The 25,041-nt window shown below is 41.4% G+C and overlaps 1 protein-coding gene across 1 annotated transcript; it reads right to left on the reverse strand.

Annotated features, from left to right (window-relative positions):
- Positions 1 to 698: 698 nt before the first annotated feature.
- Positions 699 to 24,549, reverse strand: Tnfaip8l3 (TNF alpha induced protein 8 like 3). Its single transcript, XM_045160602.1, has 2 exons — positions 24,424 to 24,549; positions 699 to 3,141 (listed from the first exon to the last, which is right to left on the reverse strand). The coding sequence occupies exons 1-2, from the start codon at positions 24,473 to 24,475 to the stop codon at positions 2,579 to 2,581; spliced, it is 615 nt and encodes a 204-aa protein (XP_045016537.1). The 5' UTR covers positions 24,476 to 24,549; the 3' UTR covers positions 699 to 2,578.
- Between the last annotated feature and the right edge of the window lie 492 nt (positions 24,550 to 25,041).

Here is a 25,041-nt window from a genome sequence, read left to right on the forward strand (position 1 = left end):
GTTCAACACTTATATCATCTTTTCCTTCTTGGCTATGTTCCAAATGTTTTCGTGTAATATATGAGTCAAAATTAGGTGCACAGTATACCTGCAAGCCTGAATATACTGTGTACATAAGTCCTGCAGACCCCAAAACATAAATACAACTTTAAAGCATGTTCAGTCAAGTCAATGCTCATTATTTAGCAAATAAATGGAATATTTCAAACATGTAAAGAAAACAGAATTTTTATATTTTGAGCAAAATCTCAGCCCCAGAATTTTCAATATCATGGAGTCAGTTTTCTTAACATACATTTACTCAGACCAACAGAGAACAGCTGTGCCTTCCAATTGTGGTTTCCACCAGGTGAACTAAGACAAGGGATGAGGATTATTATTAAGGACTGTAAGTTTAGGCTACTCTTGGAAAGCTTCCCTGATAAATGATTATTTTTCTTTTAGAAATTATTGATTTAAAGCAACTAATAGTTTTTCAAAGCATAATACAAAGATGTTAATTATAGGCCTAAATGTTGAACCTTGATACTAAATCAATCATTAATTCATTCACTCTAATAATATATTACTATTAATATTATTGAAGAGCTCATAGCAGAGAGAGACATAAATGATATTATTTTAGAAAGAGATAATAGAAATATCTCAAAAGAATGCATGAGACTAATGGCCAAAAAATAAATAATAGTGATAAAAGTTAATAATAATTTAAAAATTAACATCAAAATCATGATGAGATAGTTGCTCTCTGAAGATATAATGGCTAATATCAAAAAGGAAAAACAAGTCAAGTGTTGATAAAGAATGTGGAAAAAAAGAATACTTCATGTAATCCACATTGTTATGGACACAGAGTAGAATCACCCTTACAGAACACAGTATGGAAGTTTTCCAACAAATGAAAATTAGAACCAGCATCTTATCCAGCAACCACATTATTGGACTTATATGCAAAAGAAATGGCATAATCGTGATGAAAACTGGTGTGCACTCACATTTTTGTTGTAGTAATATTTACAGTAGCTATGATACAGACTCAATATACCCATCAACAGATGAATGAGAAAAGGAAAAGTGATATGATAGCACAATGAAATATTTTTCGTTGTAAAAAGAATTTCTAACATTTGAAACAATATTAATGAAATTATAGAACTGCATATTAACTTAAATAAAGCAGATATAAAAAAGGCTGTGTTCTCAAACATAAAACACTTTAAAAGTTGGTGTTCATGAAACAAAGAATAGAATATTGGTTATCAGAGGGTTGAGAGTGAATGAGGAAAGAGATGAGATTGATAGGAAAAATTTTGCTGTTCTATTACATAAAAGAGTGGCTACAACTAATAAGGATATGATGAACAGTTAGAAGACGGGGTTCTGAATACTCTAAGCATGAGAAATAATAAATGTTTATGACAGATATGCTGACTACATATATACTTATTTATATATATGTACACACATATATACATACATACATATACATCCATCAAAACTACAACACAGGTACTTAACCTTATTACAGATTATTTATAAATAAAATTTTAATGCAGAACCCCCATAGCCAAAACAATTTATCCTCTCATTGAAGAAGTTGAAAATACTCATCAAAACTGAAAATGCCTTATGTGAGATGAAATGAGGTAAGAAGACACATGAGAAACCAAGGGTCAAAGCACAGGCCAGAAAGTAGAATGGCTGTTGAACAAAGGGAGCTGAAGATTGAAGAGTCAATGAGGAACTAGAAATAACTAGAAAAGGACCAGTGTCATCTGTGTGGCCTTAGTTCAGGTGACTTCACTCCACATGAATAGTAAAGATAACATCTTCACCTTGGACTTTTTCGCCTCTACAGAAACAACCAATTTCTTCTTTGGGGTTTGTTTTCCTTTTCTTTTCTTTCTTCCCTTCCCTGTCCTTCCTTCCTTCCCTACCTCAGGGTTTTCAGTATAGGTCAGGCTTATCTCATTAGCACTGTGTAGCTCAAGATAGCCAGAAAAATATGATGCTCATTCCTTAGACTCCTAAGTGCTAGGATTCCAGGTGTGTGACACTACAGCTGGCAACACATTATTTACTAAGACTTAAGCATCAGCTGTTACATAAAATTGCTGACTTCTGTGCTTGTTTGCTTCACAGAGTTTTCAAAAGTATGAACACATAATGTCTTTCAATCTTCACAGCAGCCATGAGGTAGGCAGTCAGGCATTATGGTTCCAAGACTGAGGACAGGATCATAACTGGTGGAGCTGGTAACAGAACCCGTGTACTGCAGTTCCCAGGCTAGGGCTCCTACTCTGAGAATCAGGGCTCATGGTGGTAAGCAAAACAGCCTTTATATGTAGAACAGATGGCTGTCCTCTGGTCCTGCAAACACAGGCAATTTAGAGTACAGACCTCATCCTGAACTCAGAGGTAAGTATACCTGAGCCTAGGTTGGCATTAGCATGAGAGCACAAAGAGGACAGAACAAGGGGATATTTAACAAGGGTTTCTACTTGTTTTCTTGATTTGCACTAGATCAGGTTTGGTGTTATAACTATAAAGCAGCAAAGTTCAGGAGGAGCAAAAACATTCAAAGGACCTTCTCATCTAACAATTTGTTAATTCCTTCACAAATCCTCTTGATGTTAGGCCTACAGTCTCCATCTAGACTATAGAGGGTAGAGAGGAACTCCACATCCGCAAAGTGGTTGAAGACATGGTTGATGCGCCCATGGGTCCTGGGTGTCAAGTGTCGCTGCACCAGTTCATGTACCAGGTCCTTGCACTCAAGCAGAAGCTTAGAGAGCACATTCCTGTCAAAGGAATATTCCACTTCATGGAAGCTGACCATGGTCATGGCAGTCTGATTCAGCTTCTTCCGGAGCTTTTCCACAATAACAACCTCCTCTTGGCTGAACTGGTTGTTCCGATAGAGGATCCCGATTTTGATTGCTACTTTGATTAAGTCTTTCATGATCTTATGGGCCTCCTTCTTGTTATGGGTGTGCTCCTTTGTGACTTGGTAGAGCTCATCAAGGATCTCACTGCTGGTGTCATCAATCAACATATTAGCCACAGTTTTGCTGGCTATTTTGCTCAAAATCGTTTTCTGGGCTTGAAGAGCAAGACTTTTTGAACTAAATACATCAGGACCTAAGGCAAGGAAAGAAAGAAACATTATAAGAATATAAGAACTATTACATTTCTGCAGTTAAAACATACTAAGTTATCTTTAGGTTCTTGGAGCAAAAAGTAATGTCCATATCCCATAATACCCTAACTAAACTCCATCCTTACTCTGCCTCTGCCTCTGCTTATCAAGTACTGGGATACAGGTATGCACCACCACATCCAGTTCACCAATATTATGGATGGCATAAAGAATGTTCCCTTTCCCATGCTGTGCCTGTTCACCCTGAGAACCTTCTAAACTGTACTCATGTTCATACAGTGTTTTTTATCCCATATAGGCAAAATCTTAGCATTTTACCTACTGCACACCTAAGGCTCTTCTGATGTGATTAGCTCATAGAGGGTTGATATCACTATAGAAATAATGATTCAATGTGGCCAGTGTGGTGGTGCACACCTTTAATCTCAGCACTCAGGAGGCACAGATAGGAGGATCACTGTGAATCTGAGGCCATGCTGAGACTGCATAGTGAATTCCAGGTCAGCCAGGGCTAGAGAAATACCCTACCTCAAAAAACTAAAAAAAAAAAAAAAAAAAAGAGGAAGAAGAAGAGGTTGGGAGGGGAAGAGGAGGAAGAGTAAATCAATTAATAGATTACTGGAGGTAGAATGGCTTAAGTGAGTTCGGGGGAAGAGACTGAGTAAAAGAAGGGTAGGGGGAAGGTTAAACAAAGGTTAAGATGTAACAAATAAGCCATATGGAAACCTACTTTTTTCTGGATAATGGTGTGCCCAGAGCTATAGATTGTTACTAGAAAAATTTCAGTGCCAGGAATGGGATACCTTCCAGTGAGTTTTGGTCAGAGAGGTCTCTAATACCTCTAAAACAAGAGCCAAGGCTCCTGGTTTCCCACCAGAAATAGATGGTAAGACCCTACTGCTGAACACTCCACATGCTTATATTACAAGGTCACACTTGTGCTGAGAAATCATGCTGGAGCTGAGCTGAAAACCTCCTCTCTGCAGACCACTGACAGAAAGCTAGAAAATGTTATGGTGCACGCAGTCCTATGGGAAACAGAAGTCATCAGTGGTAATTAACAACAGTGGACACTGCAAGTCTTAAATTTAGCCAGAAAGACCAAATGAGCCAACGGGTACAATAGCAGCATGTCTGTTATGGGAGAAACCATCTGCTTCCTAATAGGACTGGAGGTCTGCTCCACGGGAGGGAATATATGCCTGGTACTGAAAACCTAGTCAAAAGCTTATGATGGGAGAGGCCATGAGCCCTAGGGGTGTAACGTCTACTGGTGTCTGACTAGATGCATATATTATGCTCACCAAACTGCTCTGCAAACACTTTCTTAGTGTTAATACCCATATATTGATCCTACTCTCACTTTTGGTTCGAGACACTTCTCTTTTCAGATGGCAGTGACCACTGGGATGACTCAAAGGGCACCACAGTGCTGAGCAGAAGTGACAGAGGAGTGTTCAGAACTGAAATATCTCTATCACACCTCCCAAGGCTCAGGGTCCATTGTGGAAAAGGTGGCAGAAAGAAGGTAAGAGCCAAAGGAAAGGTAAGGCTTATTACAATGCAATCCTCCAGACACAAAATGGCCTGGATATCCATTTCCTCACAGTGCCTGGTCTTTACCTACCTACACAAGACCCTCATAATGGCTGGAAAAGATGATGACATCAAAATAAAAGAAAGACTAATTGAGAGGTGGAGGGGATAAGATGGAGAGTGGATTTGCGAAGGGGAAAGGGGGAGGAAAGAGAATTATGGTTTATTTTTTATAATCATGGAAGTTTTCAATTAAAAATGTTTTTTAAAAATACAAAATGGGAGCTGGAGAGATGGCGCAGTGGTTCAGGTGCTTGCCTGTAAAGCCTAATGACCTGGGTTTGATTCCCCAGTACCCATGTAACCCCAGATTCACAAGGTGGCACATTCATCTGGAGTTCATTTGCAGTGTTTAGAGGCCCTGGTGCATTCATTCTCTCACTGTCTCTCTCTCTCCCTCTCTCCTTGCAAATAATAAATAAATATGAAAAAATAAAAAATACAATATACAAAAATGGCAATGTTATAACAGAACAATATCAAGTAGTCATCAAAGATAGAAGATAGAAATAGTTTTCATTTTAAAGAAAATATGGATATGTCAGTAGTTTTGTATTGATTGTATTTTTCATATTGGTTTTCCACCAGTTCTGAAAAGTGAATTCATGTCTGATCATTTTCTTTGGCAGAGCTAACTGAAGTAGGTATTTGTGAAGTCACTGGGGGTGAGGGTGAATCATTTCCAATGGAGATTGAAGAGATATTTTTCTTACTGTTGCAGAAAGCTATCATCACTAAGACCAACATTATTTACACAATTCCCTTAAACAAAGCTTATTAAATCCCTATCCTTGCATCAAAGACTTAGTGTCTCCCTAAGTGGTAGATTATTTTCAAGTACAGTAGTAAGAGTCCTCTTGTTGTAGTCATGTTTGTTAAATGCTTTGTGCCCAGTAATTCATATCCTTGCAGCAATTCTGAGGTAGACAATAGCAGCAGCAACAGCAGCATTTTACATTCATGGAAATAAAAAGTGAGGGTACTTGTCTAAACCTACCAGAGCAGGCTTCTGCAGTCTGTCCCACAGTCCTGCACTTCAACTCCAACCCTACCTTGTAACACACCAAACTGCCACGCATGGGTGACAAACCAATTAGTTTAAATGCTTTTTGAACTGCTGTGTACTATGCAATGAAAACTGAAAAGAAGTTTTCCCTCGGAAGAATTAATTTTTTTTTTTCAAGGCAGGGCCTTATTCTAGCCCAAGCTGACCTGGAATTCACTATGGAGTCTCAGGGTGGCCTAGAACTCATATCAATCCTCCTACCTCTGCCTCCCGAGTGCTGGGATTAAAGGCGTGTGCCACCACGCCCGGCTTAGAAGAATTAATTTTTTTTAATTTTTATTTATTTATTTGAGAGTGACAGGCAGAGAGAGAAAGAGGCAGATAGAGAGAGGGAGAGAGAATGGGCATGCCAGGGCCTCCAGCCACTGCAAACGAACTCCAGACACGAGTGCCCCCTTGTGCATCTGGCTAACGTGGGACCTGGAGAATGGAGCCTTGAACCAGGGTCCTTAGGTTCACAGGCAAGCGCTTAACCGCTAAGCCATCTCTCCAGCCCCAGAAGAATTAATTTTTATTTAAAAAAAAAAACCCACACAACATTCCAATCATATAGACAAGACTAAAGGTAACATAACACCTGTGCCAAACTCCCAGAAGGGACAGTTCTTAGTACTTTATGAGGGTGGTGAAACTCTCTTTGTTTCCAACTCCTTGTTTTCTGCTTCCATCACCTCAGATCTAATTACACTCCAAAAGTTGATATGTCTGTTTTAGCCCTGATTTTATGCTTCTGCCTTAGTATATGAATATGCATGCATCGATAAGTGCTTTTAAATTGCATAAAAGGTGCCACACAAACCCCTCAGCAATTCCTTATTCAATGATTTCAAGATTGACCTAATACAAGTAGATTATATCACCTTAAATTCTTTCCACTTTCTGCACACATGCAGTCTTCCAGATTCTACACCTAAAACATGCCTGCCAAGTCATGGCTGCCAAGTGCTTTCCTGCAAGACTGCACTAATTTTCACTCCCAGCAGCAATATATCAGCTCCTGTGGTTATGCTTCCTCATCAACACTCCAAATGGTCTACCATTTTTAATTTTACCCATCTGATAGGTACAAAATGGTATTTCTTAGCATGTATTTCCCTGGTTGATAGTAAGATTTAATATGGTTTTTGTACTTATTGGGCATTCAGGTTTTTCTCTTCCATGAATTACTTATTCATGTAAAATTCTTACATTTTTTTAAGACTGTATTTTATTTTACTTATTTGAGAGAAAGAGGTGGACAGAGAGAGAGGAAAAGAATGGGTGTGCCAGAGCCTTCAGCTATTGTAAATGAACTCTAGATGCATCACTACTTTGTACATCTGGGTTACATGGGTCCTGGGGAATCAGACCTGTGTCCTTTGGCTTCACAGGCAAATGCCTTAACTGCTAAGCCATCTCTCCAGCCCCTGATTACATGTTTTTAACTTGTTAAATGGTAGTTTTCAGATATTATGAATGCTCATTGTTTACAAACTACAACTACCTCCTCTCACCCTATAGTTCTGCCTCTTAAAATGATATTTTTAGTCATACAGATTTAAATGTTAACATAGAATATTTGTTAGTCTTTCCCCTAATGTTTGGTAGCTTTTAGTATCTTTTTTTAAAAATTCCTTTCTGGGATTATACTAAGCGAGGTAACCCAGGCCCAGAAAGCCAAGCACCACATGTTCTCTCTCATATGTGGATCCTAGCTACAGATGATTGGGCTTCTGCGTGAGAAGGAAAATACTTAGTAGCAGAGGCCAGTAAGTTAAAAAGGAGACATAAAGGGAAGAGAAAGGAAGGGAGGAGGGTACTGAATAGGTTGATAATGTATATATGTAATTACAATGATTGAGATGGGGAGGTAATATGATGGAGAATGGAATTTCAAAGGGGAAAGTGTGGTGGGGGGGAGGGAATTACCATGGGGTATTGTTTTATAATCATGGAAAATGTTAATAAAAATTTTTTAAAAATTTCCTTTCTGGCCATGAGGTAATGAGAGTCTCTCTCTTTTTTTTTTTTTTCAGAAGTGTTAGGGCTTTCATTTCACATTGGGTCTTTAATCCCTCTGGAATGTATTTGTGCACATTGTATGTGTGGTGAGAAATATTTTTATCCTCACTATTTATTATTTATGTTGATTATTATATCTTTTCTGTTACTGATCTATTAGTCCCACTTTTCTTATCAAGTCCCCACATTTCATTCCTACATTTCTAAGTTTTTTTTTCTCTATTCCATTAGTCTGTTGGTTTATTTTAGTAGTGATACATTTTAAATGTGGATACATACATCACGATATAGTGAAGGGAATGCCCCACTTTATTCTGTTTAGAAATTGTCTTGACTATCCTTGCCTTTGCTCTCTCATATGATTTTTAGGATCATTTCATCAAATCTATCAGCATCCTATATCAACTGGAAGTAAGCTAATAGCTTTGATGCAAAACTGTCGCACCTATTAACATGCTTTTATCTGTTCATTTGGTTAGATCTTTTGTGTCCTTCAGTAATGCTTACAATCCTCTCCATGCAGTTCTTGAATTCTGCTTTTGAGATTTAATTGCTCTTGTTAGTGTAACTGTTTTTCTGATACATAGTGAATGGCTATTAAGATGAACAGGAACCTGACTGGATCCTGTGTATTTATAGCTAGTGAAACTGTGGGGCTGGAAAGATGACTTGGTGGTTAAGGCGCTTGCCTGAAAAACCTAACTATCCAGGTTCAATTCCCCAGTGCCCATGTAAAGTTGGATGCACAATGTGGCATTTGCATCTAGAGTTTGTTTGCCGTGGTTGGAGGCCCTAGAGCACCCATTCTCTTCTATCTCTCTCTGCTTGCAAATAAATAAATGAAAATATTAAAATGAAATCATGATGGGCTCTGCTATTAGTTCTAACAGGTTTCATGACATATCTCTTAGATGTTATTATGAACCTAACACTGCCTATAAAAAATTTATTCCTTCTTCCTGCTTCCAACCTTTCTTTTCCTACTTTATTAGAAAGGTGGGAACTCCCACAGAGGTCTTGAATAATAATATTTGTCATCCTTCTCTTTTTCCTAACTTTAACAGTCTTAGTTCTACACTTCCCCCACCTGTTTAATGTATGCTGCTGGGTTTTAATGGATAACACTTATCAAGTTAAGGAATCTTCCTTCTGTTCTTATTTTGCTAAGGCCTTCTTTGCTTTTTTGGTAAAAATACATATCTGATTTTATCAAACACTTTCTTTGTATCTTTTGAGATGGTTTATTTCTAAATGTATGAATTTAACCATTATTAAATGTCTTCCCTCCCTCTCTCTCTCTTTTGGTTTTTTTCAAGGTAGGTTTTAACTCTAGCCCAGGCTGACCTGGAACTCACTCTATAGTCCCAGGCTGGCCTCAAACTCATATTGATCCTCCTACCTCAGCCTCCTAAGTGCTATGCCCAACTTTTCAGAAGGTCTTTTTAAACTTAAAAGATTATCATTCCATTCCCAGGATAAGCCTTACCTGGTCTTGATATATATGTATTTAATGTGTTGGTGGATACTATTAGTGAAAATAGTATTTGACATTTTGTAACTACAAAAGGGTTAGGCTATACCTGTTTCCTAATGCCATCCTTGCCTCATAAATCAGCTTCAGAAACTGAATTATGCAGCTTTCCTTCTTTTTCAGTCTCTAAGATTGGGATTAAATGTTCCTTTCATGAGTTCAGTAAAACTTAACCATAAAGCCACTTATGACTAGGGTATATTTAAAGATGCGAGGAATCAATTTACTTAAGATTTATTCAGATGTGGAGGGCAATTATCCTCTGTCACAAACACATCCTTTTGATATGTTACCTATCATTTTTGTTTTGCAAATGTATCATTTCATTTAAATTTTTTTTGTTCATTTTTATTTATTTATTTGAGAGTAACAGAGAGAGAGAGAGAAAGAAGCAGAGAGAGAGAGAGAATGGGCATGCCAGGGCCTCCAGCCACTGCAAACGAACTCCAGACACATGCGCCCCCTTGTGCATCTGGCTAACGTGGGTCCTGGGGAATTGAGCCTTGAACCAGGGTCCTTAGGCTTCACAGGCAAGCGCTTAACCGCTAAGCCGTCTCTCCAGCCCCTATCATTTTATTTTAAACTTAAGCCTTTGTTTTTATTTTTTTACTTTTTTTGTTAATTTTCACTGTACATATTCCTGGTATATGGTACTATGTAACATAAGGTCATTTTCATGCTCATATATATTATACATTGAACATATTCCTCCCCATATCTCTCTAATTTCCCTTTGTCCCCCTTTCCACCCATTTCTCTCCCTTATTCCCCATGTTGTTTCTCTTCTACTTTGATGTCATATATGCATATGTGACTTGTTGCATCTACATATAAACTAGGAGCCACATATGAGAGAAACAGGACATTGACTTTCTGAGGCTGGCTTAATTTGCCTAATATGATTACCTTGAGTTGTGTCTATTTTACTGCAAATGGCATACCTTGGTTTTTCATTATGGCTGAAAATATTCACACACACACATATCTATCTCATCATATTTTATTTATCTATTCCTCTGTAATTGGACACTTAGGTTAGTTTCATAACTTATGCTGCAATAAACATGGGTGTGCAAATATCTCTGTGATCTGCTGAACTTTAGTCCTTTGGGTAAATATTCAGGAGTGGGATAGCTGGGTCATTCTTTTTTTTTTTTTTTTTTTGAGGTAGGGTCTCACTCTAGCCCAGGCTAATCTGGAATTCACTATGTAGTCTCAAGGTGGCCTCAAACTCACAGTGATCCTCCTACCTCTGCCTCTGGAGTACTGGGATTAAAGGCGTGTGCCAACACACCTAGCTAGCTTTTTGTTGTTGTTCTTTTTCCTGAGGCAGGGTCTCCCTCTAGCCTAGGCTGACCTAGAATTGACTATGTGGCTTCAGACTGGTCTTGAACTCACAGTGACCCTTCTATCTCTGCCTCCTGAGGGCTGGGATTAATGGCATGTGCCATCATATTCAGCTACAGAGAGAGTGGGCATGCCAGAGCCTCTAGCCACTGCAAACAGACTCCAAATGCATGTGCCACTTTGTACATCTAGCTTTACATGGGTACTGGGGAATCAAACTGGGGTTGTTAGGCTTTTCAGCCAAATGCCCTAACCATTGAGCAATCTCTCAAGTCCCATCCATTAGGTTTTTTTTGAGGAAACTCCATACTGATTTCCATAGTGGTAGGACTAGTGTATAAGGGTTCCCTTTTGTCCACATCTTCACCAATATTTGTTGCTGTTCTTTCCATCTTTAAAAAAAAATATTTATTTATTTGAGAGTGACAGAGAAAGAGGCAGATAGAGAGAGGGAAAGAATGGGCGCGCCAGGGCCTCCAGCCACTGCAAATAAACTCCAGATGTATGCACCCCCTTGTGCATCTGGCTAACGTGGGTCCTGGGGAGTCGAGCTGCGAACCGGGGCCCTTAGGCTTCACAGGCAAGCCCTTAACTGCTAAGCCATCTCTCCAGCCCCCATCTTTTTGTAAAGTGTGTGTATGTGAATTGTACATGCATATTTGGGTGTGTGAGTGAACATATATGTGAACATGGTACCAAGTGGAGGTCAGCGTACAACCTAGAGTGTCAGAGCTCACCTTCCACCTTACCTGAGGCAATGGTTATTGTTGCTCACCAGTGAATTCACTAGCCTGCAAGCTTTTGGGGATTCTCCTGTCTTTGCCTCCCATCTTATGATGGGTGTGGTAGGATTATAACACACTGCCATGTCCAGCTCTACCTGAGTTCTAGGAATCCAAAAACAGGTGCTCATTTTCGCATGGCAAGTATTTCATTCTTTGAACCTTATTGCCAGACCTGCTGTTGTTTTCTTAATGACTGTCATTCTGAATAGGCAAGTGAGGTTGAACATTTTTCGTGTCTATTATCCATTTGTGTGTGATATGATCTTTTGAGAAGTGTTCATTTCACAAACATGGGATATAAAGCATAATTTTCTTATCTGTATTTTCTTTAAACATTCTGAAAAAGTCTTTCTATATTGATAAAAGTATGACACTGATTGATAAAGATTATGAACAAGGTAAATTTATTTTAAGGTAGTCAGAAAGGGCTATGGGCTCAAGAAAACATAGAAGCCAACCAGCCTTACATGATTAAAGTAGAGGGCTAGAGAGATGGCTTAGTGGTTAAGAACCTAGGTTCAATTCCCCAGTACCCACGTAAATCAGATGCACAAGGTGGCACATGTGTCTGGAGTTTGTTTGTGGTAGCTGGAGGCCCTGGTATGCCCATTCTCTCTCTCTCTCCCCCTTCCTCCTTCTCTATCTCTCAAATAAATAACAAATAAATGCTTTTTTAAAAAAGATTAAAGTGGAGACTACAGAAGCTGCAGTCCTAGAACCCCTCTATGCCATCCTTCAGCCATTTGTTGTTGCTCATTTTTCTAATGATTTCACAATCTTAACACATGAAGGTGGAATTTTGTGGTTAGGCATATATTAAGCTTAGAAGCCACTGAAGGAGGGACCCTGCAACCTGTTTCCCTGATGACATTAGAAAGTGAAGAGACACTTCCTCCCATCAGAAGAACAAAATTCTAGAAGCAGGTAACTCTCTCACCCAGTCAAGATATCACCCCTCTCATAGAGACAAAATGAAAGAGGTAGAAGGAATAATTGCCTCCTTTATGAGATAAGGTACTTACACCTGCAGAAGCCCTTCCCTCTATGTAGTTGCTCTCAGACTCTCACTGCAGAGCCTGCCCCCTTTTCTGAGTTCTAACTCACAAAGTATAACTTTTCCTTTCCTTTCTCTTGTCTTTCTCTTCTTTGGATGCCAGCAGAAATCATAAGCTTGGGCTGGAGAGATGGCTTAGCAGTTAAGCGCTTGTCTGTGAAGCCTAAGGACTCCAGTTTGAGGCTCGATTCCCAGGACCTACGTTAGACAGATGCACAAGGGGGTGCATGTGTCTGGAGTTCGTTTGTAGTGGCTGCAGGCCCTGGCACCCCCATTCTCTCTCTGTGTGTTTCTATCTGCTTATTTCTTTCTCTGTCTGTCGCTCTCAAATAAATAAATAAAAATAAACAAAATAATAATACTAATAAAGAAATCATAAGCATATTTGGCCTGATACTTTGGGGCTTTATTCTCAGGTCCAAGGTCCTGATCAAGCCACCTACCCCCTCTTTTTATGAGAAACCCTCCTATTTTCCAAAGTCTTTTACTCAATTTTCCTTAATAAAGTGTGCTTTTACACTTCTCACCTCTTTGTCTGCATTCCTTAATCTTCTTTGATGTGAACTAAGACCTTGAATTCAACAGCCTTGGCCAGAGTCCAGCCTGAGATGAGCCCCGGCCACTCTCAAAATCCTGCAATGCTACCATTATTTTTTTGATGACAACATATGTCACCTTTCCCTCTACTAATTACCTCTTGTTAGATGTGAAACCATTTCAAGTTTTTTTTTTTTTCTTTCCTACTGAGTGTCTGGGGAAAGTAGCAAATAACTCAGGTCCAATAATAGTACTAGTGACACATATTAAGATACTCTTTTAATTTCCCTTCCTAAGTCACAAAGGAGCAGAACACACTGATGAGAAGTCCTATACCCAGACTCTTGGCTCACCCTAAACCCATCCCAGCTATCTGAAAACAGAAGTGAAGGATTTTTTTTTTTTAATTTATTTGAGAGCGAGAGACACAGAGAGAAAGACAGATAGAGGGAGAGAGAGAGAATGGGCGCGCCAGGGCTTCCAGCCTCTGCAAACGAACTCCAGACGCGTGCGCCCCCTTGTGCATCTGGTTAACGTGGGACCTGGGGAAACGAGCCTCGAACTGGGGTCCTTAGGCTTCACAGGCAAGCGCTTAACTGCTAAGCCATCTCTCCAGCCCAAGTGAAGGATTTTTATGAATGAAAAAATAGACGCATTCAATTTCTGATTCTGAAGCACTCACTAATTGAGAACATAAAACACTCTCATGTACTTCCTTATTTAACAAAGAAACTAGTAAGGTGAAGAGATGGGCCTTTAGGAGAATATTGTAGAGTGAAGAGGTGGGACTGGAAGCCAGCTTTCTTTTCTAATTCTTGCCACTGGCCCAGTAGCCAGTCAAGACTCCATATCAACTCTGTGGTTTTCCTATCTTTGGGAAGCATCTCTATGGCCACAACCCTAGCCTACTGACCCCACCGGACAGCTGTTCTCATTGTCTTTGAGAGACTAAACCTGATAATTCAGATGGAAAATGGCTAAAACTTTTGTTGGCACTATTTTATATTACCATGAAGGAAAGAAAAATTGTTATGAGCCAAGTTTCCATAGAGACAAGCACAGGGAGGGTTTAGTTTCGGAAGGAAGCCTCAAGGAAAGATTAACTTTTGAAGAACTCCCAATTACTTGGCCCTTTCTCTGCAGTGCTGAGACTGGCTTGGTTCTTTGTTCTAATGTGTTGGAGTCTCTGCAAAGCTTAGGAAACCAACCTTGCAAGGTCACCTGACTTCTCAGCTGAAAATTGTACTCCTCAGCACTGTCATTTCATAAACTGGATGTTGACTGTGGTAACAGTGGATATTCAAGATGTAGTTTAACTCGTTACAGATCTCAAATCCATGAATAAAACCACTTTCCTATAGTATGTACACAAGATATGTTGTAAATAGTGTGCTACATGTGTCATTTTCATGCTATTCCACATTTAGTCTGACTGAAACCTAAAAATGTCACTGTACAAAATTCTCATTCCATTAAAAAATAGGGTAGATTATTGAACAAGGTACAGAGCTGTGTGCTAAATCATCTCTAACCAAGAAGTTGCTTCTGGTTTTTCCCTCTTCAAATAGCATATGTATTCTACTTTTTTGTTTGTTTTTTTTGGTTTTTGTTTTCCAAGGTAGGTCTTACTCTGGCTGAGGTTGACCTGGAATTCACTATGGAGTCTCAGGGTGGCCTCAAACTCACGGTGATCCTCCTACCTCTGCCTCCCAAGTGCTGAGATTAAAGGCATGCACCACCACACCCGGCCACATTTTTAGATGTTTTGATCCTTGGATGCTTAGGCCCATGCACTTGGGAAGAACATCATAATGGTGGAAGCATGTGAAGGATAAAGGAACAGGTCGTTCACCTCATACCAAATAGGAATCAGAGAGAAAAGCAGAAAGTGGGGAAGAACAAATAATCCAAGGACCCATTTCTAGAACCTACTTCAAGCAACCAGGTGTAACCTCCTAAGTTTCTAGAACTTCCACAATTAGTGCCACCAGCTGGAAAACATGTATTCAACACATGCGCCTGTGTGACTGTTGCATATCCAAACCACAATAAGCACTTTCACATAGATTTCCTCAAGCATCTTAGAAAGCCAGAGAGTATAAGGTCAAAAGATGAAATATTATATAGCTGTATTACTTACTTTCTCATTGCTATGACCAAATGCCTGACCAGGTGCAATTTAAGGTAGGAAAGGTTTATTTCATTTGGAAGTTCAAGGGTGAAAAAGCTTGCGACAGCTGGTTATATTCAGTCCATAGCGATGAAATAAAGAGCAATGAATGTTGCAACTCAGTTTGCTTTTTCCTTTTTATTTAGTCTAAGGACCTGGGTGGTGAAACAGTCCACCTCAACCTACAGTTAGAGTGGGTCTTCCCACCTAATTAATATAATCTAGAAAATCCCTCACAGATATGCCCAGAGATTTGTTTCTGTGGTGATTCTAAATCCTATTAAATTGACTTAACCTTTATAGTTGTTTACATTGGAGAAATAAAGTTATCGTCATAACACATTGTGTGGCACACTTTTATTATTTAACACCCCCCCTACATAGGTAGGGAATGGGAGAGACAAAATTCAATATTCAAACAAATAAACAATTGTTTATTTGTTGTTAATGAGTTTGAAGCCACCCTGAGACTACATAGTGAATTCCAGATCAGCTTGTGCTAGAAAAAAACCAAAAATAAATAAATTAAAAAAATAATAATACTAATCCATGTAGCTCCATGTAGGGCTCTTCTGCCTGAGAAAGAAAAGCGAGCCAAGCCCAGGGGAAAGAGCTACAGGGCCATCCACAGGTGTGGGCTGTGGTGGTCAGCCTTCTGGGCAGATGTATCCAGAATAAGGAAACCTAAGAGAGGAAAAGGAGGTGATGAGAAGGGGTGATAAGAACATAGGAAGAAAAGAGAAGGGGTCCTGTTGATATCTCAGTTACTAGAATAAGATTGACCTCTACTTTTAAAAAATAAAGACTTATGTTTTGATTAAAGGAAAGAGAAGTCAGGGGATCTTTCCACCAGTTCTGGATCTGCCTGTCCATGTAGCTAGATGTTTGGCAATCCTATGCTCTCTCACCAAGTCCTCATAACTCTGAAGATGACTTTGGATGTTGAACCCTTCCAGGGCTATTTTACTCTGGCATCAGCTTTGTGAGGACTTGCCCTTCCTCCCTCAGCCCTGCTATGGTTTAAATATAATTTGTTCCCTGTGTATCTGAGATTAATTAGATATACTAATCTCAGATATTTTGTTATAGCAACAGAAAGTAGATCCAGACACCTTCCAAATCACCCTTCACCAGCCAATATTCTGGATCCCATATCATTCTTTCCTTTCCCATATGTACCTGACCTAATATAGGGAATGTCTATAGTATATAATAGGGCCTATGCATGAATCATGCCCTAACTAATACAGGGAGTACAATGGTTAGGGTTCTGGGCACCATCGGAACTGGGCAAGAGATGCCCAGCTACAGCCTGGTGACATCCATCAATCTAATTATATGGTTTGCCTGGTGCAAGAGAACAGTCTTTGGATTTTCCATTGATGAGCTATACAATTCTGAGAAAGTTATTAACCCTCTCTAGGCCTCTGCATCTTGGTCTAAAAAATTGGCTATTCATGGTATTAGGAGCAAAAGGCTAGTTGGTATAATTTTAAGTGGCAGAGAAATAATTAACCAAGACCCTATGACATTATAAGGACTTAATATAAATAAAATTTTATTACTCTGAGGCTGGTCTTTGGCTGGCCAAGACCATTCTTGCACTGTTTCCTTCTGTTTTGCCAGAATCAAGACCATTGCTTCTCTTACCCTGGGACTCCTAATTCCAATTTTTCTTTCATTACTTTACTTTATACAAAGGAAACAGGACTCAAACACAGTAGCAAACAGCTGCCATAGTCAGAGGTCTAGCACCCTTCTCCTTGATACTAGCCTTCATTTGACTATCTTCCTGGCAGAATCAAAGGCCCCAATTTGGGAACATGGGACATGTATGCTCACCAGCAACAGTACTTTACAGAATTCCCTGCCTCATATGAAACTGGATGCCTGTACTACAAATGTCTCTACAGAATGGCCTATTATTGCTAAAAAGCTTCATTTCAGAGCTAGAGAAGCTCACAAAAAAACTGTTTTACTTTTGAAACAGAATCTCACAACCAGTGGCTGCCCTGTGGTTTTTCCACAGTCTAAAGCAGTGTTGGACACCACCAAAGCATCTCCTTTCCTTCCAAGAGAACTGAATTATAAAATCCTGGTTTCTATTAGGGTGTGCCTAGCACTTTCTGTGCTGCCAAGCCATCCATTTTTATCAACTGCACATGGGTAGATTTTCCATGAACAAGCTCAGATTTATTCCCAGGCAGCAAAGTTAAAGAAACCCAGGAAAAACATGAAGATTTTCCTAAAGCAGTCTCAGAATCTGCACCATGTAATTGCCCAAAAGGACACTTCTGATGAAAAAAAAAATGTTTTGATGCCTCAATATATATGAAAGAAAAAAAGGGTTTTCTCCTAAATTTGGGGGAATTAGAGGAATCATGTTTTAAGTTCTTCATTTTTTTCTCTTCTTTTTCTGACTCCCCTAGTTTGTGTTGTTGTGGATCAAACCCAAAACCTTATGTATGCTAGAAAAGCATTCTACCACTGAGGTAGACACTCAGCTCTAGCCTTTTCTTTCTGTACTGTTATAGAACACACCTCCAAAACTCACCTGAACAGGATAATGGAGAATGTGACAATAATTCTGTCTGACAAATGAAAAACCAGGCACTACATTTTCTTAAAGAAAAAATATTGTAGAAAACAGAGCTTTATTTGTACATACTCATATACATTATTTGCAGAAGCCTTCCCATGAGAACAAGCCACACTGGCCCTGTGCTCCACATCCTACACTATTTGCTGCTAGTGTTGCCCAACTTTGTAGATTTGGTTTTGGGTGAGTTTCCTCTGTGTAACATGGCTGCACACATCTTGAGGGAAAAAGCACATCTAGTTCCCCTGGTGTGCTACCACACCACCGGTACATCTCTGAACACAAAACTGGAGATCTATCAGTATCTGTATTGCATTTTGGAGTGGAACTGTTGAATACAGAGTGATGAGGTCTAATATGGCTAGCTATTTTTTTTTATGCAGGACTTCTTTTTAAAAATTTTTTTATGTTTTTTTTTTTTTTTAAATTTTTTAATTTATTTGTTTGAGAGCGACAGACACAGAGAGAAAGACAGATATAGGGAGAGAGAGAGAATGGGCGCGCCAGGGCTTCCAGCTTCTGCAAACGAACTCCAGACGCGTGCGCCCCCTTGTGCATCTGGCTAACGTGGGACCTGGGGAACCGAGCCTCGAACCGGGGTCCTTAGGCTTCATAGGCAAGCGCTTAACCGCTAAGCCATCTCTCCAGCCCTGTTTTTTGGTTTTTCAAGGTAGGGTCTCACTCTAACCCAGGCTGACCTGAAACTCACCATGGAGTCTCAGGGTGGCCTCAAACTCACTGCGATCCTCCTACCTCTGTCGCCCGAGTATTGGGATTAAAGACATGCACCATGACGCCCAGCTCTTTTTGAATATTTCTTTTATTTGAGAGACAGAAAAGGAGAGAGAGAAAATGGCAGATACAGAGTTGGGCATGTCTGGGCCTCCAGCTGCTGCAAATGAACTCCAGACACATGTGCCACCTGTTGCATCTGGCTTACATGGGTCCTAGGGAGTTGAACCTGGGTCCTTTGGCTTTGTAGCATCTTAACTGCTAAGCCATCTTTCTAGCCCTAATATGGCTGTTTTAATGTGACAGTCTCAACTGCCCTGAAGAAGTACAGATAAATATTTCAGCTCAAAACCCATCCCTTAAACTCTGCCAGAAAGCAATTCCCAGGAGAACTACATAGGCCAGCAGGTGGAGGCTGCTGAGCACCATCCAGCTTCCCTTCCAGAATGAAGGATTTCCTCCACAAACTGCCAGGAGTTCTGTCTACAGCTCTCGGCTGAAGACAACAGTCTCTCCCAAGGAGATACACACTAGAAGGTCTGTATCTCATGACTGATCCTTTGAAGGAAAGGGAGTTATGACTACTTGCCCTTCACCTCAAATCAGAACAGATTTGAAGGGTCATTCCAGCTCCAAAGTTAGTTGTGGGCTTAGCTGAGAGCTGGTATGCACTGAAGATTGCCTTCTCCATCTGTTCAGCCCACTCCCTTCCTCTTGCCTTCCCTTCTTTCCCTTTTCTCCCTCCTTCTGCCTTTTCTTCTTCCCTGCCCCTTCCACAGGTACCCCAGGAGAAATTTAAAATAAACCTTCCTTTTACTAACTTCCACCTCAGAGTCTGCTTTGTGAGAAACCAATCTACAATACTATCTATCCATTCACACATGCATCTATCCCATCAATGACAAACCTCTCACTGGGTTTAGAGGACATGGATGGTGTAGGGGGTAGGTAATACAGATGAAAAAGATCCAGATCTTTCCTAGGGAGCTAAAAGCACAATACAAAAAATAACCATAAAGTAAGAATGTTAAGGGGCTGGTGTCAAGGTGAACATGTAGAAACACAACCAATGGTGTGATTTCAGGCAAAGAAGGTACTTCATCTTTATGTCCTATATCATCATCAATATCTATATCCTGCCTTAATATACAATTTCAAGCCATAAAGGACAAAATACACTGTGTCCTTATCTCCCTTCACATTCATTATAATTTATAACAAAGTCCAAGACACTGTAAGAAACCTCTAGACGTTGGAAACAAAACACAACACTGAAGTAAAGGCTTGGCAGTTTTACTTTACAGGATAGCTTTCTGTCCACTGGCCTGCCCTTTTAGGACAAAGTTCTTAGGAAGCGCCTGAAGATTCATTCATTTACTATGTCCATAAAATCTGAGGACACAATAAAGTACATGGTAAGTTCAGGACCAATAAGGCATAAACAGCTTACTGCATGAACAGGACAGAAACCAACGCTAATTCCAACAACAGGAACAAGAAAATGAATATGATTAATAGCTAAATGGCACATCACCCCCAGGTTGCTCTCAGTTGGCCAGTTAATCACTCTGTCAATAAAGATTACTTAACAGTCTCCCCAGGAACCTAACAATGGGAATCAACAGACCCCTAAATTTTACAGCCCCTCAAAATCAATGCACCTGTAGAGTTGATGGTCCAAAAAGGAAAAGCTCCTTTAACACAAAGTTCTGAAGGAAAAAGAGGGACACAGTTCCAAGGAGCATTAACAGAGTACAGGAGTCAGTCTCCAAGATTTCTCTGCCTCTTCTCGCTCAGCTGTTCTGCTGTACATGCCACTGTATCCTTTTCCTTTCCTTCTTCACTGAATTTGTACAATCTGTCATTAACTTCTGTTGTTGATTTCTTTAAAATGCCATTTGCATCCTTCCTCTTCTGCCTCACTTCCATGCTGCCATTCTCTCCAACATTATGTCCACATCCTGGAAACAGAAGCTCCAAGCCTAGGCAAACTCTACATTTCTCTATTTTTCCCAGGCTCACTTCTGAAAATCTGTTCTCTGGTTAGTAACATCTCTGCTCAACAATGATGAAGGCTACCAAGGTTTGGAGACACGTTCATAATTGGTCCTCTGTACATTGATCTTTTTATTACCCAGGACAACCAAAGCCTGTGCCCTCTACTCCAGTGGCTTTCCTGTTCATATTTCCTCTGTCTGTATCTACCCACATCTGGCTCTTGGCGCACCTTCCTCCTTGTGGCAATCTACTACATCTACCTACTTCTTGTCACATGGACAAAGCCGAGGACCAAGAGATGTGGGAAGAACAATGTTAGGGCTGCCATTTTCCCAGTTCTTTTTTCTTCTACACCACATACAGACTCCATCGTGTGGAAAGGCTTTTTTGCAGGACTTACCCAGGCACAAAGAAGCATCCATCATCTTGACTGCTCTAGACACAGAAAGCTCATCTTCCTTTAGCTGGGTAGACTGTGTTGGTATTCTAAGCCAGAAGGGGTTTGAAAAGCTGATACCACTAATGTTGCTTCTTAGGAAAGACTCAATCACAATTGAGTTAACACACAGATGAACAGTGAGTTTGCCAAAAAGGAAGACTGCCAGGTTGGGTCTCTGGAATGAATCCAGTTTTGCATAAACACTACCTCCTTCCTAACCATAGAAAGACCCATAAAATAACAGAAGGGTGAGGACAGTGGCAGGCAGCAGAATGACACAGAAGCATCATCCTGTGATTCCTGCGGGAAAAAGTGTAGACAGAGACAAGAACTACTCTTAGCCTCCTTCCCGACACCCCCAGCTAGGGTGCTGCTCAATGAGAAAGTGAGGAGACTTTTGGAAGAGTCTCTTAAAGAGGTAAAGAGTGAATAGTGTATGAAACTGCCTCACTCTCTGCCAACAGTTGACCAGGAAGGTGTCTATTATGGGCAACAGCTCAAGAGGAAAGTGAATCCTTCTGTCATCTGGAAGGCAGGTTTATAGGACGTGGTAAACATAGGGAAAGGAAATCCACTCTTTCCATATGAAGCAGCATGAAGGAAGGAACCCTACCATTTCCATGAAAACAGGTGGATTGGCTGAGGAGTTCTCTGCTTTTTGCAACTTTTGCTAGAGCTGAAGGAGAAGGTGGTAAAAGGGTGAGACTGCAATGTCCCCATCTTCATGAGCTAGAAGATGAATAAAGATGCGAAGAGGTATAAAGTTTACTCGCCAACACATACATGTCAAAAGTAAAGGAGAAAATTCAAAATAAACTTTGTCAAGCCAGGTGTGGTGGCACACACCTTTAATCCCAGCACTCAGGAGGTTGAGGCCAGCCTGAGACTACATAGTGAATTCCACATTAACCTGGGCTAGAGTAAGACCCTAGTTTGAAAAAACAAAAACAAAACCAAAAAGAAAATCTTTGTCAAATAATTAACGTGATAATAATGACAACTATACTTTTTTTTTTTTTTACACATGCCTACTGAACTTTTTGTTTTACAAAGTCCTGGGATTCACTACTTAGCAATATCATTACAGAAAATCTAATCAACGTGTTAATCAAAATAATAGCTCCTATTTTGAATGAATACCAAAAACACTTCTCATGTGTCATTTTCCTTAATTTTCATAAGCTCCTTGTAGTGATACAGAGATTGGAGAGGGTCAGTAACTTGCCCATCAGATGGAGACAGACACTAAAGCCATTCAACTCTAGAGTTCAGGATCTTAACCTTACAAAGTGAATCCTATGGTTTTATCATGAGTTTTTAAAAAGGAAGTGTAAGGGGGAGGTGGCAGTCCTTACAGCTCAACTCTTGATGAGGTAGGACATACACTGTTATCTTGCTCCATTATAGGCCCGCTCACTTAGAAGAGGTACAGGTCCACAGAAGAATGCCAAATTTATTATAGGGACAAAGGCTAGCCCCTATGGATACCATACTTGCCTTTTTGACTGTATCCACAAGTTTCCATTTGGTAGGATAAAAATCAAAGCAAGATGGGGAATTTGCATCCAATCCTGAAGGTTTGTTACAAGGGAAATACTCTCAGAATGAAAATGAGTGAGACTAAATTCCATTTAGCAGAATGGCTTATGCCATTAAAGTAAATGTTCCAGTTGTGACATTCAAGCATACAAAGAAAGAAGGAATAAGCGTAGTAAAAAGTAAGGTGCAAACAAATGGTGACAGCTCATGAAAGCTGGCTGTCCTACGCTTCATTGTGCATCTGACCTTAAGTGATAATGTGTGATGCTAGTTGCACAGATGTCTTTTCCTCCTGCTCCCCAACCTGACAGGCACATGGACAGGCAGGAATATTCAGACCTGGTGCAAACTGGAGGAGAAAACATTAGTGTTCTCTTTCCCTCCCCTCTCCTACCCTAACTCCAGACACATGAGCTACGTTGTGCAGCTGGCTTACGTGGGTCCTGGGGAATCGAACCTGGGCCTTTGGTTTTGCAGACAAGTGCCAAAACTGCCAAGCCATCTCTCCAGCCCTTATCATTTTTTTCTTATCCCTTTCGCTCAATCCTTTAACCTTCACCCACAAAAAAGTTTGCAGGTTAAGGTGGAGAGAATGTTAGTTACTGAGATTTACAGGGAGTAAAGCACCAGTGGCAAGTCTCACTCCCCTTTGAGCCCTAGAAATATGCCCAAATACACAAACACAGGAGCTTTAAAGCGATGGAAAGAGAAACACAGATATGCAAGGGGGTGGCGTTTAGGAACTGCGTCCCCACATATGGACACCAAGCAGGCGGCACTTGCAGGCACTCAGGACATCTTAGTGACGTCAACACACCCTGAGCTGATGACCACGGCAATCCTCTGAGGGGTAAGGCACAGCGAGGAGGGTTAAAGAGTCACAAGACCCTTGTTCCTCCCTGACAAGTCCTTTTTAACCTCAACCATCCCAAATTAGAAATAAAAAAACCACCTAGCTAGGTGCAAGTCTACCCTGGTTCCTAAACCACATCTGAACTGTTTGTGCCTCCTGTCACTGGTTTCCCACCCTCAGCACTCAAGTCTGACCTTGGGAAGAGTGTGGACCAGAGTGGATCTTGGTCTGCACCAGGAGGCTAGGCTCTCAGCTAGCAGTCACAGTTCTGTGGGCCAGATTAACCTTCAGGGCTGCTTGGGAAGGCAAGTGGGTCCCAAGAGCGTGACTTGTACCGAGGGCAAAGACGGCTTGTGGAGGTGGGAAAAGCCCCGCAGATGGTCCACCCGCGTCTGTGGGTGGCTTCCTCCCGTTGCTCAGTGTCAGGACGAGACAGGGGGAGGACATTCATTTCTCTAAGTAAGCATCCACTTATCTCTTGGTAACTATCGATGTGAAAAGTCGGCTGCGCCTCTGAAGGCAAAGTCCAACTTCCACAAGCCTGTGCTTAGGGACCCCTTAGCCAGAACCTCCTTTACATGCTGCGCCTGCTACGCTGCAGGATGGGAAAGCACTTTTGCGGTGTCTGGCCCAGCGGCCACCAGCAGAGGCTTAAGTCCTGGTCACGCCTGCGGACCCGGGGCGACACACGGAAAGTTACTTCAAAAGGCGGAGGTATTGCCAACGTTTCTACAGAAAACTACAAGATGCGGATTTCATGAGCCCTTCCCCGCCCCCACCCAGCCCAGACCCTTGATGCAAAAGACCCACAACGTTGCGAGCCACGCGCAAATGCACTTCCTCTGTTTGCTGCGCGCCCAAGTGCGCCAAAAGCCGACTCAAGGAGAAGAAACCCTAGCGCCGGCAATGAAGCCTCCTGCTCCGTGGTTCGTAAAAATATTCGCGATTTCCTGCCGTGACCGCTCCTCTCCGCTAGCGTCAGCCCTCCCTGCTGGATCGCCGCGGGCCCTCGGTACCTGCGGCGGTCACTGGCTCGCCTTCGCTCTGCTCTCCAGATTCGGAGTCCATGCTGCGGGCTGCTGGCCTCGCGTTTACGGCCGTGGAGATCCCGGGCTGGCGGCCGCGAGGAGGGCGGCGCGGGCGGCCGGCGGCAGCGGCGGCTGGAGGCGGTCTGCGGAGGCGAGCGCCGCCCGCGTCCCGCGCCCGCGGGTGCCAGCGCTGGAGACAGCGCGGAAGGAGGTGGGGCGCTCCGAGAGGATGGGGGGGGGAGGAGGAGAGCACTGGGAGACTCCGGAGCCCTGGGGCGTCAGGGTGGCGTTAAGTACCCCCGGGGAGGGGGGGGGGCGGTGGCGCTCCTCCCCAGGAGGAGTCTAGGAAATGTTGGTCGGTGAGGCCGTCTTCTTTCTTGATTGTGGCCAACTTTGCTGGATTCTTTGGTGAAAAGGCGCCTCTGTTCGCGGAGGAAAATAGTTACTAGGGTTTAGAGTTGCGGGGCTGCAGGGGTTTGAGTCTGACTTCGCCCGCAGTAGCCTGGGTTGGGGGACCTCTATGTGTCTGCTGTCTTACGTGGAAAAAGAAGCGCCATGACTGCTTTCTTCTCATAGGAATGTGGAGACAATTATCTAAGGATAATT

This window comes from Jaculus jaculus, chromosome 10 (assembly GCF_020740685.1).
Source record: "Jaculus jaculus isolate mJacJac1 chromosome 10, mJacJac1.mat.Y.cur, whole genome shotgun sequence".
NCBI classification, from domain to species: Eukaryota; Metazoa; Chordata; class Mammalia; order Rodentia; family Dipodidae; genus Jaculus; species Jaculus jaculus.

Bases quoted from the DNA above. Each gene is read 5' to 3' on its own strand.
- Tnfaip8l3 (XM_045160602.1), bottom strand. From the start codon at position 24,475: ATGGACTCCGAATCTGGAGAGCAGAGCGAAGGCGAGCCAGTGACCGCC. The intron at 3,142-24,423 runs GTACCGAGGGCC...TCCTTGCCTTAG, and splicing joins CGAGCCAGTGACCGCCGCAG to GTCCTGATGTATTTAGTTCA.